The sequence below is a fragment of the Lutra lutra genome, chromosome 8 (genome assembly GCF_902655055.1).
Source record: "Lutra lutra chromosome 8, mLutLut1.2, whole genome shotgun sequence".
Lineage (NCBI taxonomy): Eukaryota > Metazoa > Chordata > Mammalia > Carnivora > Mustelidae > Lutra > Lutra lutra.
This window is the reverse complement of record NC_062285.1, coordinates 67373705-67385959: the sequence shown is the minus strand read 5'-3', so window position 1 is coordinate 67385959 and position 12255 is coordinate 67373705. Positions and strand designations below refer to the sequence as shown.

Genomic DNA, 12255 nt, shown 5'->3' with positions numbered 1-12255 from the left:
CTACTTTCTTATCCAAGTCCTACACCTCTGGAGGGAAAACTGCTTGCTCTCCTCAATGCTTTGTATTTATCCCCTTCTCCCTTCCCCCACCAGAAAACTATCCTCTCAGAAGACCTATGTTTATAACCTTCTCCAAGACCCAGTTCAAAACTTCTCCTGTCTTGCTAGATAGCACATAATTTCAAATAAACACTTGAAAGACAGTACTGTTCTGCTTTCAAATTACTCATTCTTTCAAATTTGTTCAATGCATACTACGGAATTTTTACTCATCTGTTAATAGTTATGATAAACATTAAAATTTAATAATAATTTTATTTCCCCTGACTGCAAAATGTTGGTAGGGTGATGACAGAGATGGCTACACCTGATAATACAGCTACCGTTTTCCTGACACCCAGGTACTTGTACATGCATGAGCTCATGTACTTTCTACAACAACCCCGTTTTCTAAGTGCTATCATAACACTCACTCTAGAGATGTGGAAACTGAGGCACACAGTGGTAATGTGCCAAGGGTTATACAGGTCACGTGTGACTGTTTAACAGTGATGCTTTCCTTTGCCAGGTACTATGAAAGCAACTTACAACAAACTCATTTAATCCTCAAAACTACCCTAAGAGGCAGGTATCATCCCCATTCTTCCGATAAGGATACTGAAGCACAAGACTTACCATGACCCCCCCGGGTTGTTAAGTGGCCAGCCAGGGTCTGAGCCCAGGCAGTGCGGACCAGATGCCTTAAGCTTCACCAGGCGACTCCGCTTTCTGAATTAACAGTGCAGCAATCAAACATGGATCTGAGGTTTCTAAGTGTTCAACTATAGCAACATCCTGTGGAGAATTATGTGTTCTTTAGTTTTACATATTCGGTCCACAGATTTCTTTTAACATGATTTATTTGAGAGAGCAGGAGAGAATAAGTGGGGGAGCGGCGGAGGGAGAGAATCCACAGGTAGACTCCCTGCTATTAGCCGAGCCCCACGGGGTGCTTGATCCACAACCCATGAGATGATGACCTGAGGTGAAACAGAGTTGGAGGCTTAACTGACTGAGCCACCCAGGTGTTCCTACCTATATTCTTTATCTACATTCTTTAGTATACACATTTAAGAGCTTAATATATAAAAATTATGGTACTAAGTGCGGTGAGAGGACATAAATACTATTAACACCTTATTAGTTAATATCAGGAGTTTCTGGTCTACCAGTAGAGAAGAGCCATGGCCAAAAACCATAGGGCAAAGAATGATGCAGTTAAATGCCATAAATATGGCTCAGAGAAAGTATTAATGTTTAGCAAAGGCCAACAAAGAAAGTTTTCATGATAAAGCTGGACCTGGAAGGATGTGTAAACATCCTACAGACACTTTTTTTTTTTTTTTAGATTTTATTTATTTATTTGACAAGGAGAAAGAGAGCACACATGTACAAGCAGGGAGAGCAGCAGAGAGAGAGAGAGAGGGAGAAGCAAGCTCTCCATGGAGCAGGGAGCCTAATTCAGGGCTTGATCCCAGGTCCCTGGGATCATGACCTGAGCCGAAGACAGACACAAACCCACTGAGACACCCAGGCACACCAACATCCTACAGATACTTCTATCATAGGATTAACAACACATCACTGTGTTCTCATGTTTTTCTTTCCCAGTAGACTTAGGTCTTTTAAAAACAGGGACTATTTTTATCTTAGTCTCTCTAGCACTCAACAAAGTCATCACTCAGAAAATGGCTATGTGAAGAGGGTAGAGAGAATGTTATGGAAAAGCCCATTCCAAAAAGAGATCGTAAGCTTAAAGAGAAAAGCAGAAAAGGAATTTTTAAAATCTTAGTTGCTGTACCACGGGCAGTATCTCTGTGCAGACCAAGTCCCGGGGCCCCATTTTCACTGCATTCCATGTGAACGCAGCCCCTCTATGGGGACTATGGAGCTGCTGGATTGTACAACACAAAAGTCCTGATTACAGGCATCGCTGGTCACACATTCTTGGCGTGGGAAAGAAATGTCCTAACCAGCTCTGCTTTTCTCCTTGCCACTCCTTGATACGCTATGGCTGTACTCTCGAAGAACTCATTTTAAGAGTTTATATTTTAAAAGTTAACATCCACCTAATATCATGGAAAATAATTATGCTAGTTATATAATAATATTGTTATAATATAAAATAATTATGCTAGTTTCAGAGAGAAGGGACAGTATCACAGAGCAGCTGAGCATGGAAAGACTCCAAAGCCAGACCTCTTGGGAGCCAATTGAGGCCCCACCACTCAGGAGCTTTGTGACCATGAGAAAACTACTTCCTCTCTTTCTGCCTAAAACATCTTCATTGTGAAAAGAAAAAAAAAAAAAAATCATACAGTCCCACCGGATTATTATGAGGATTACTTGAACATATGCAAAGCGTTGAGCAGAGTGCCTGGCACAGAATAAACATGGAACAAGAGTTAGGTATTAATCAATTGCCCATTCACATCGGGCCCTGCAGAGCGACTGCTGAGACTCCCCACCCCCCTCCCCACCAGTGCAGGTCAGATATGATGAAATCAGAGACAGAAGAACGCTGGTGCCAGCAAACAATGGTGTGCACCCTCCTGTCCACCCCCACTGCTGTAGTGCTGTGAAATAAAATTCCTGCCATGTGGCTTCTGACACATGCTGCAAACCACACCGCTCCAAACAGTGGTGCTAAGACTTAATAAAAGGCCCAAGTATAAAACATGCAGTACTCCCAGCTAAAGTTTAGAAGTATCTATAAAACTTAACTCTTTTTTCTCTACATCCAAGGAAATTAAATTTTAATTGTGGAAAAAAAACATTTTGGGGTTTCTAGCGAGTACAGATTTTCCTCACGACAACAGAAGTTTTCTCCACAGAAGTGTTGCTACAACTTACTCTCAAGGTCAAAAGGAAAAGAAAGTGAAGAGGAATGAAAAGAGTTGTAGACAGGAAGGATGGATAAAGGAACCAAGTAGGATCAGAAAAATAAAAGGAAAATAGACTCCTAGGCTTTTCAGTAAGAAGGCCAAGGCCGCTTGCTCTTTGAGATCTACCAGCAGGTTCTAGATCATCAGATGTGTTAAAAGTCAAAGGCATCAACGTCAAGGCAGTCAACTTAGACTGTGTTCTGACTTTGAGCTTAAAGACAGAAATACGGATGGATGAAAAAGCAGTGTCTTAGACTGAAGTCACATGAATAACTTCATAGAACACATGTTAACAGGCTTCTCTGTCATCCTACTGACAACTCACTGGAGGAGGGTGTTGCCACACTACTAGGCAAACATAATTAGGTCATAATCCTCCATGTAACTCTGCCACCAGACAGAAAAGTAGAGTGTGCAGGGCACATACTATGTGTCTGAAACACGCAGAGGAAGTAAAACAAAGCTTTACTTTACATGTCAGTTTCATGTTGGTAAATCCAAAAAAGAAATCTGCTTTAAAAGATGAAACTGAAAGAAAAGGCAGGAGGTGGAGGGTGGCGGGGAGTAGGAAAAATAAACTTGATGGCAAATAACAAAAATAAAATTACATCAGCTGATATTTTAAAAACCTGGTTGATTCTAACTAATCCTGTTTACCTAAATTCTTTACTGACTTTAATCTCAGTACTGAGTTTTGTTGTTTTTTTTTAAGATTTTATTTATTTATTTGACAGAGAAAGAAGTCACAAGTAGGCAGAGAGGCAGGCAGAGGGGGAAGCAGGCTCCCTGCTGAGCAGAAATCCCAATGTGGGGCTTGATCCCAGGACCCTGAGATCATGACGTGAGCTGAAGGGAGAGGCTTAACCCACTGAGCCACCTAGGCGCCCCTGAGTGAGTTTTTGATCAAACAAGACTTTACATTTGCTTTGCATCAAAGAAAAAGATTTCAAAGTGCTATCTGAAAAAAAAAGTTTTATTTTTAGAAATATTACTCTACAGGTTATAACAGACTGATTACAAGGAACAATACGCAGCCACAAACTGTGTTCCAGTAGAGGGAGTATTGGGACGGGAAAAACTGATGTAGATCTAAGATTAATTCAACAAACCGGGTGCTGTATTATTAATGTCAATTCTCAGTAAAGCTTTTAAATATTGGTGAATATCTGAATTTAGACACTTCTTGATATTTGCTACACAGACACTAAGTCACTGCTTATAATGAGCAGTAGACTAAATGCCAACACCGTGGAGAAAGGACTAAATGAGACAGTCTGGTCCCAGAACTCAACTCAAGACAAGGCAAAATAAACCAGAGGAACCAAAGGGTACCTCTGGTGAAAATAAAAGTCTAAAGAAATGCCCTATTCAACCAGGCACTTGGTCAGCTGATTTTGTTGTAAAAAGAAAACAAAATCAAACACTGATACCCAATTTCTGAGGTTTCTTTTACCATACGACTCATTTAATACAGACTAACAACTACACTCTACTGCTTAGTTATCTTTATCTTTAACCTTTTTCAAAGGTTTCTGTTGAAGCCTTCCCACCCCCACACTCTTCCTACTCCAGTAATTCATGGCCACTTGCTATGCTTGACCCACCCTGCAGTAACCATCTCAGCAAAGAATTTCTAATACTACAAATTCAAAGAGGTAAGAAGATTTGTGGAAGAAATTAGAGTTTAAAGGCAAAAGGGTGTGGAGAGAAAAGACCAACTAACAAAGGATGTTTAATCTGATCACATCATTTATAGCTAAAAACCTCCCATGATTGTCCCTATATAGGCACTGTCAAAGAATCCCTATTCAGCATAAACCGCCCCTGACCCTGAAACATCATTCTAGTTTCATGAGCGCCCATCACCACCCTTCATTCACTTTGTGCTTCTAAAACTGTTTTTTATGCCTTTACACTTGCTATTAATGCCACCGTAAATGCCCAGTAGAGTAATACAAGCAAAAGACTCTGAGTCTTTTTTTAATCCTTTGTACCAGTGACCTTGTCATTTAACTACTATAAACTGTTTCTACATCCAGCAAAAGTGGACCTGTTTCTCATCTACTTCAGTTAGAATAAATGAAATAACATAGGTAAAGTAATGCAGGATACCTAGTAGAAACTAAAGCACTAAATATTAGCTCCTTTTCCCAGCTACCTTTACATCTCAACTCCTACCTACCCTTTAAACCCCATTTTAAATACGTATTTGTAAAACCTCCCATGTGTTCTATTTACTTTCCCCCCAAAAGAATCAACAGCCTATACTCCAGGCTCAGAGAAACTTCTATTGTATTTTAATTGTTTGTTGATGGTCTTTCCATTCTATTAGAGAATGAAAACCTCCAGGGTGGGATTTTTATCTAGTTACTGCCTACTCCAAATCTGACAGAATCAATAATGGAAGCTTAATTAGCATTTGTTGAATAGATGAATGATTGCATTAAAGTATTAAAAACTATAACCCTTAGATGGCCTTTCAAATATTTTGATAATAACACTTTTTTAAAGAGCAATCCTGTGTTAAAATGGTACCCTAACAGAAATGGAATTATTTTTTTAATGTTTCTGCTCACTATTCCAAACAGTAAGTGCCTCCTATAGGCTAGGAATACACATCAGTGAACAAAATGAACGAAAGCTCTGTCCCTATGGGCTTATATTTACTATGGGTAAATCTGTGGAAGAGATTATAACAGCAAATTTGTCTGAAAAAAATAGCCAAAGCCCATTTTGTTATTCATCAACATTACTAAGTATCAACAGGACCAAATAAAAAAACAAACAACAACAACAAAAAACCAAACTTCCCACTCCCCATAAAATTTAATTACTCAAAAAAAAAGCACGAAATTCACCCAGATTTAGTGTATTTAAGCAAGCAAAACTGATTTAGTGTCTCCCTAGCCCCTCCCAAAAAGCTCATGTTAAGGACACATTTCCTTGTAACTAAAAATAATTGTGACTTCTCCTTTGGGAGGTGAGTAATCCTTGTGAGTTTTAAGGATATTACATGTACAATTACATGCTTTGTATAATCCTAATTCAAAATGTGATCTATTTCAAAGTTTGTTCATGACTTTAGCATTCCTCATGTTATAAGTAAAAAAGGCCTGTTACTTTGTATCAGGGCTTCTATTCTAAGAGTGTCTTTCTGACAAATGGGTCTCACCAGGACTAAATCAGGACCATGTCTCAACTGGGATGCAGAGACAGGCAAGCCACCCAGGTGCCAAAGAACAAGGCTGTGAGATACACACGTGTCTACAGTTTCCACACATCAACCTTTCCAATCTTACCTCCTCTTCATTCTCTTTGTTGCAACCACCTTGCTCCCCGAGCTTAGAAGGTCTGTTCTGCATCTCTGTTAAAACACTATTCATGTGTCAACATACCATTTCTCCAAGGAAGAGCTTCCAGCTTCCTTCTCTTAGGATAACTGCACCCTTTTTGAATGCATCAGCCCTCTCTCCCTGACAGATCTTCTCAGGGAGCCTCACAAGTTCTGTCTGTATTATTCCCACCCTGCTACTCGTACTGGAGTTAAATCCTCCTCACCATTCTACTACCCACAACAGGGGCTCAATTTTCCCAGCAGATAAAGAGTAAACAGAGTATCCAAATACCCAATACTTGTCACACCTAAACTCTAGGAAGCTTCATTCAAAGATCTCTGCAAAACATTATCCAATTTCAAAATCGCAAGATTCACTCTTACTGAACAAATCTTGCCACCTAAAATTGTTATTTCTAGGTGAGAAGGAACAATAAACATGGTTCATTGCATCCCAAGGAGAAAATAGGGAGAAAAGAAACCTGATCATTTGACTTTAACCACAAGTTATTTATCGAAGGGTCCTGAAGGCACAGGTAGTTCCTCTACAAAGAGGTTTCATTTCAGCTGTACTTTTCGGTCATTTTGGACTTTAATGTGCCAACTTAATATTTTACTGAGAGACTGCCCCTACTTCACTGATTAACAGTACAATAAACAAAAGTCAGTAATGACAGATTTGGGATATAAAGTGCAGTGAGCTAGAGTTTGGTCTCATGGTTCCTAAACGGGGAATTGTATAAATGGGGCTCATTTGCCCTTAGAGACTATAAGGAAGGGGGTGAAAAACATAGTATGTCAAGCGGTGAATGGACAAATCATTAGGAGTCCCAGGTTTAAAGAGTTTTCATCAAGCACCAGCCATAGAGGGGCGGGGGGGAAAACTTCAACAGCACTCTAAAGGAAACAAACTGACTTATAAAATGAAACACTTAAAAAGCATCAGCAGCATGTCTTAGAAAAATTACTAGGAGATTTATGTCTCAACCCCCTACTTTCCCTCAAAAGTGCTTTCTAATAATACCGAGCACATTCCAAATAGCTTCTGTCTGCCAAGAACTTGCCAATTGTACCTCCCCTGCTCAGCAACCAGGGTGAAAAATCAATGCCAAGGGAACCTTAATCCTTTCATTTTTGAAGTAATTGCAAACATCTATCTTGCTGGGCATTTATCCACAGGGGGAGTGGCTCCTAAATGAATTTAATAAGTGAACATGACCTTTAATAGATAATTTGGTTCCCAACGGAAAGAGAGGCAAAGCAAAAAAGAATGGGTGGATGTGGATTTAAAGAAAAAAGAAAAACACAGAGAAGGAATTCATTTGGGAAAATATATGAAAGCAAGAGGCAACAAAACAGTGATGGCAAAAGGGGAAAAAAAAAAAAAAAACTAATATTCCAAAGAAATGACTAGAGAAGGAACGAGTGTATGGGTAGCAAAGAATAAAGTCCAGAATCACTTGATTAACTTTAAAAATTATCTTACTGGGAATTTAAGACTGATGGGACTCGGAGTTTGGAATCCTAGAAAAGGAAAGGGGCTAGCAGTTGAAAAAGTGAGACAATACAGTAAAGAGACCCTCCCCTCAGAAGCTCTAGAGGGACATCAGGTAGGGCTGGATCAAGGTGATGGCTGGGGTTCATAGAAGTGCTAGGAGATGTAACATCGCGCGGACTCACTTAACATGGGAGATCGAGATTCCACGTGGGCTTCTGAGAGGCCACAGCGAACACCACCACCCCCACACACCCTCCGCGGGACACTTAGAGCCCAGAGTAACAAACAGATGGGCTCTCGGAACAGACATGTGGAGTGTTCTAGGGGCCACGAAGCCCCGACCGGGACCTCGGCGGGGCAAAAGGAATTCAGAGACCAGGGTCAAGGGCGCCCTTCGCAGAGCATGAACTCACCGATGCCGAGCCCCACGACCAGGCGGCCGGCAAGAAGCGTCTCCTTGTTGTTGGCCGCGGCCAGCACCGCGGACCCGGCCGTGAAGAGGGCACTGGCCAGCAGGATGGCGGCGCGGCGGCCGAAGACGCCGTTGAGGGCCCCGCCGGCCAGCGCCGAGACGGCGGCCGCCCCCACGGTGCTGGACACGAGCAGCTCCTGCCACAGCGCGTCCAGGCTGAGCTGCCGCTTGAGCAGCAGCATAGCCCCCGACACCACGCCGGTGTCATAGCCGAACAGGAAGCCGCCCAGCGCGGAGAAGACGGCCACCACGTACACGAAGGCGGGGGTCTCGTCCTGCTGGAACTGCCGCCGCGCCGCGCGCTCCAGGTCCCCGACGCCGCCGCCGCCCGCGCCCGCGCTCTGCAGGCTGGCGCTCGACTCGGCGGCCGCCAGGAGGCTGCGCTCCCCGGCCGCGCTCGCCGCGTCCGGCTCCTGCTGCTTCCTGCGCCGCTCGCCCATGAGGCTGCTCAGGCTCCGCAGCGTGTACTCCACATTCTCGCTCGCCTTGCGGGACATAGGGCAGGGGCCCGGGACTTCCCGGGGGGCGAGGCTCCGCGGGCCGGCGGTCTCCGAGGGCTGGACAGCCCAAAAGGGCAGGACCTACGCCGCCGCCTTCCTCCTCCGGCTGCCAAGGCAGCAGCCGCCGCCACGGCCGCTCGGGGGAGAAAGTTGCTGCCCGCGGAGCTCCGGCGCCGCGGAGTTGGAGCCTGGCGGGTCTCACTCGAGACTCACGCCCCGCGCCTGCCGAGCTGGCGCTGCGGAGCGGGCGGGAGGCGGGGCCGCGGGTCACGTGCACCCCGGGCCAGCGGGGCAGGGCCACGGAGACGCTCCGCCCCCTCCCTGGGTGGGGCCAGGCTCGGGCCGCCCGAGACCTCTAAACCCCACCCTCCCGGTCTGGGGCGACCTCTGACCCAGGCTCCTTAATTAACTTAAGATACTGGCATCCTTAGGAAATAACCCAGGCCTGGGGGCTGCAGCTGGGGAGCTGGCCAATGTGGGAATGTCAAGTTAATAGGCTTCAGACAAGAGAAAAGAGCTGCAATGCTTGCACAGTGTGGGAAGCTAAGGAGAGAACCCCTTAAAACAACCTGATCTGCCTTCTAACAACCTAGGGATGGCCAAAGCTGGAAAAGGCCTAGGAAGATATATGGTACATAGCAAGCCTTCTTTCTTCTATAATAGTGTGACGTAAATGAGCTTGCTCTGGAGCATTCAGAGCTGTGTTCTCCCATCTCTACAGGCAGTCTCCCTTCATTGCCAGTCCCTCCTCAATTTATGCTTATTGTAAAGATATGGTGCATCTTAATTCTTTAAGGACAGAGGTAATGCACCCCTCCTGCCGATGAATCCCAAAATTCTCCATGAATCCCTGATGTGTAAAAGAAAATTTACATGTATGCATTCCACTGGTGTATAACCAGATACTTCCCACTGGTAGAAATTAAACCCGTAGAATCCGATCTCTGATTTAATAGCAGCTTCCACCTCCCTCCCCTAACATGCGCACCAAATAAAGGAGGTGCCTTATTTGCTTGAAACAAAACAAAGATGGCATTATTTGTAACTGATTTTTTCAAACTGTTAAATTAATTGCCTGTTTTTGAGTCCCCCTCCACTTTAAGTCATTTGTAAATCATTTTATACAGTTCCACTTCAAAAGAGAAAGGTTTCTCTCTAATTTGCTTTCATTCTTTAGGCTGAGGGCATGAGTTAAAGCAACATATGATTCTATTTCTTACAATTCCGAGGCCCTTATTTCCTTTATTTGAGCAAAAGTTTCTTAGCCTGAGGCCTATTTTCCATGCAGTTTTTTCCTCTTAGAGAAAAAAATTTTGTCATCCCTATTTCAACAAAAAGTTTTATTAGAATTTGCCAAAATTGCTTTCATTTGGATTGTCATGATTATCTCTGTAATATAGCACTTTCTTTTCCAGCAACAAGGAAAAATGAATGAATGAGCTGAGAGGGTTTAACTGTTTAAACTGATTGTGTGGCTTTAAAGCAAGGCTCTATCCTGATTCATAGGGATCAATTAAACAAAGAGCTCTTAGCTCCAGAGCAAGGAACTCTTTAATATTCAGACTTCAGGAAAGATTCAGGTGAGAGCGCATCTTTTTCCGCGTTTACTATAGAAAACCTGTGCCCCCTGGTGGTGAATCGGCTCACCATTTTTAAAGAGACCGACTCCCTACCTGAGAATCAGCTGATATTGTTAAGAGTTCCTCTTGTTGAGCTACAACAAACTGCCTTTTATTCCAAGCAGGTGTAGTAAGTGCTCCTGAGTATTCTTCGATAGAAATTCAGATTTGGTGTCACAGAACACTAAACCACTTAAAATGGTTCTGTATCATAGGACATTTATAAATCTAAGGTCATATTATAACTCAAAAGAAATACAACATGAAAAAAAAAGTTATCAGAGAGTTAAGCAGAGTTCTCCTCCGCGTTGGAAGGAGCCAAGTTTGTTTTACACCAGAGAGGATTCCTAAATGGAGTTCCCTGAATCCTGCCCCAGCTGCAGACTATGGTGAAATGGAAAGCTCATCAGGAGAGTCAAGACATTAGTCCCATCACTATCGCTGTTTTACTGTTCAACTTGGAACAAAGCTCTAGGTTACTCTGTGCCTTGTTTTCTTATTTGCAGAGCAGATAAATGGTGCAGCAACTACTCATTGGCTAGAGTGAGCATGGAAACATATTTTGAAATACAAGTTGTTGTCATTACAGAGTAAATAATAATTATAAACATCATGATTAGTTTGGAAGGTAAGTTCAAAAACCCCTGTTTTAAGTACATTTGCTTTACAAACCTCCAGGAACACTAAGGATTTGCCACAGAAGAGGGGGAAAAGGGGCAACTGGGTGGCTCAGTGGGTTAAACGTCTGCCTTCCGCTCAGGTCATGAACCCAGGGTCCTGGGCTCAGGCTCCTGTTGGGCTCCCTGCTCAGTAGGGAGTGTACAAAGGAAGAGGGGTAGAAGAGGTTTTAGTTACACCGCTCTAGATCCTGAGTATCAGACCAATGAATTGGGTTACTAATTCTGTAGAAGTTGTTGTTGTTGTCTGTAGTGGGGGTAGTAGCAGTGTTGTCTTTGTGTTTATTGGATCTTTTTTTTTTTTTAAATTTTATGAGTAATTGATCCTTGCTGTAAAACAGTCTAAAAAGAAACACATAAATCTCTTCCTAATCATCTCTCCTGCCATAAGAGCCCTCCTTCCTCAGAGATAACCACTCCTAACACTTCGATATGTATCTTTCTAGAAATTTCCCTATGAATTTGTATGTATTGTGCATTTATGGGTACATAATAAAATGCAAAGGTTGTTTTGTTTTTGCATTATTTAGATTGCAAAGGAGAAAACAACCCCTATCAAACTGGTTTAAACCAAAATCATAAGGAAGAGAGAGACTTTGTTGGTTCCTGTCTCTGAAATGTCTATAATAGGCTGTTTTCAAAGAAGCTGGATGTAGGACTCAAACTCCAGCATGTCCCCAAGAAAAGACTTTGCTCCATCTCTCCACTTTCCAATTCCATTTTCAAACTCCACTTTCAAATTCCACATGGTGGTCACATGGCTACAGCAAGCTCTATATCCAATCATGTCTAAGGGTCAAAAAAGGGTTTTTTTCTCTGAAGTCCTCAAAAACGTATTGTACAGTATCCAGTTAGATCTGTCAATTATATGCCTATCTTTGACCCACTTACTGTAGCTGAGAGATTGCTTGCTAACCAGTTAGGGCCTACCATTGTCCACATCTTGAGCTATGAATGGAGGGAAATCATATGGCCGAGGTTGTGAAATTTGGATAGAATTTTGCCAGAAGACAAGTAAAGAAATACTGGACCATAAAACCAACAGATTTGAGTTACTATAAGTAGCTAGTACAATGACATGGCATAAAAACTAACTAAAGCATTTCAAGGATGAGAGACAAGCTAGCAAGTCAAATATATTGCATAAACATCAAAGAAAATACAAATTCATATGAAATCATTAACTATTCCTATGAAAAAGTCAATGGTGAAGATTAATGTATACCACCAT

General features: G+C 42.6%; 1 protein-coding gene across 2 annotated transcripts in view; it reads right to left on the bottom strand.

Moving 5' to 3' along the window:
- The window catches only part of SLC2A13 (solute carrier family 2 member 13), a 399926-nt gene extending 391070 nt beyond the window's left edge, over nt 1-8856 (bottom strand). For both annotated transcript variants that reach the window (XM_047741221.1, XM_047741223.1), the window contains exon 1: nt 8170-8856. In XM_047741221.1, the coding sequence (XP_047597177.1) occupies nt 8170-8725 (556 nt within the window). In that variant the 5' untranslated portion in view covers nt 8726-8856. The remainder of the gene's footprint in view (nt 1-8169) is intronic.
- Nucleotides 8857-12255: the final 3399 nt, after the last annotated feature.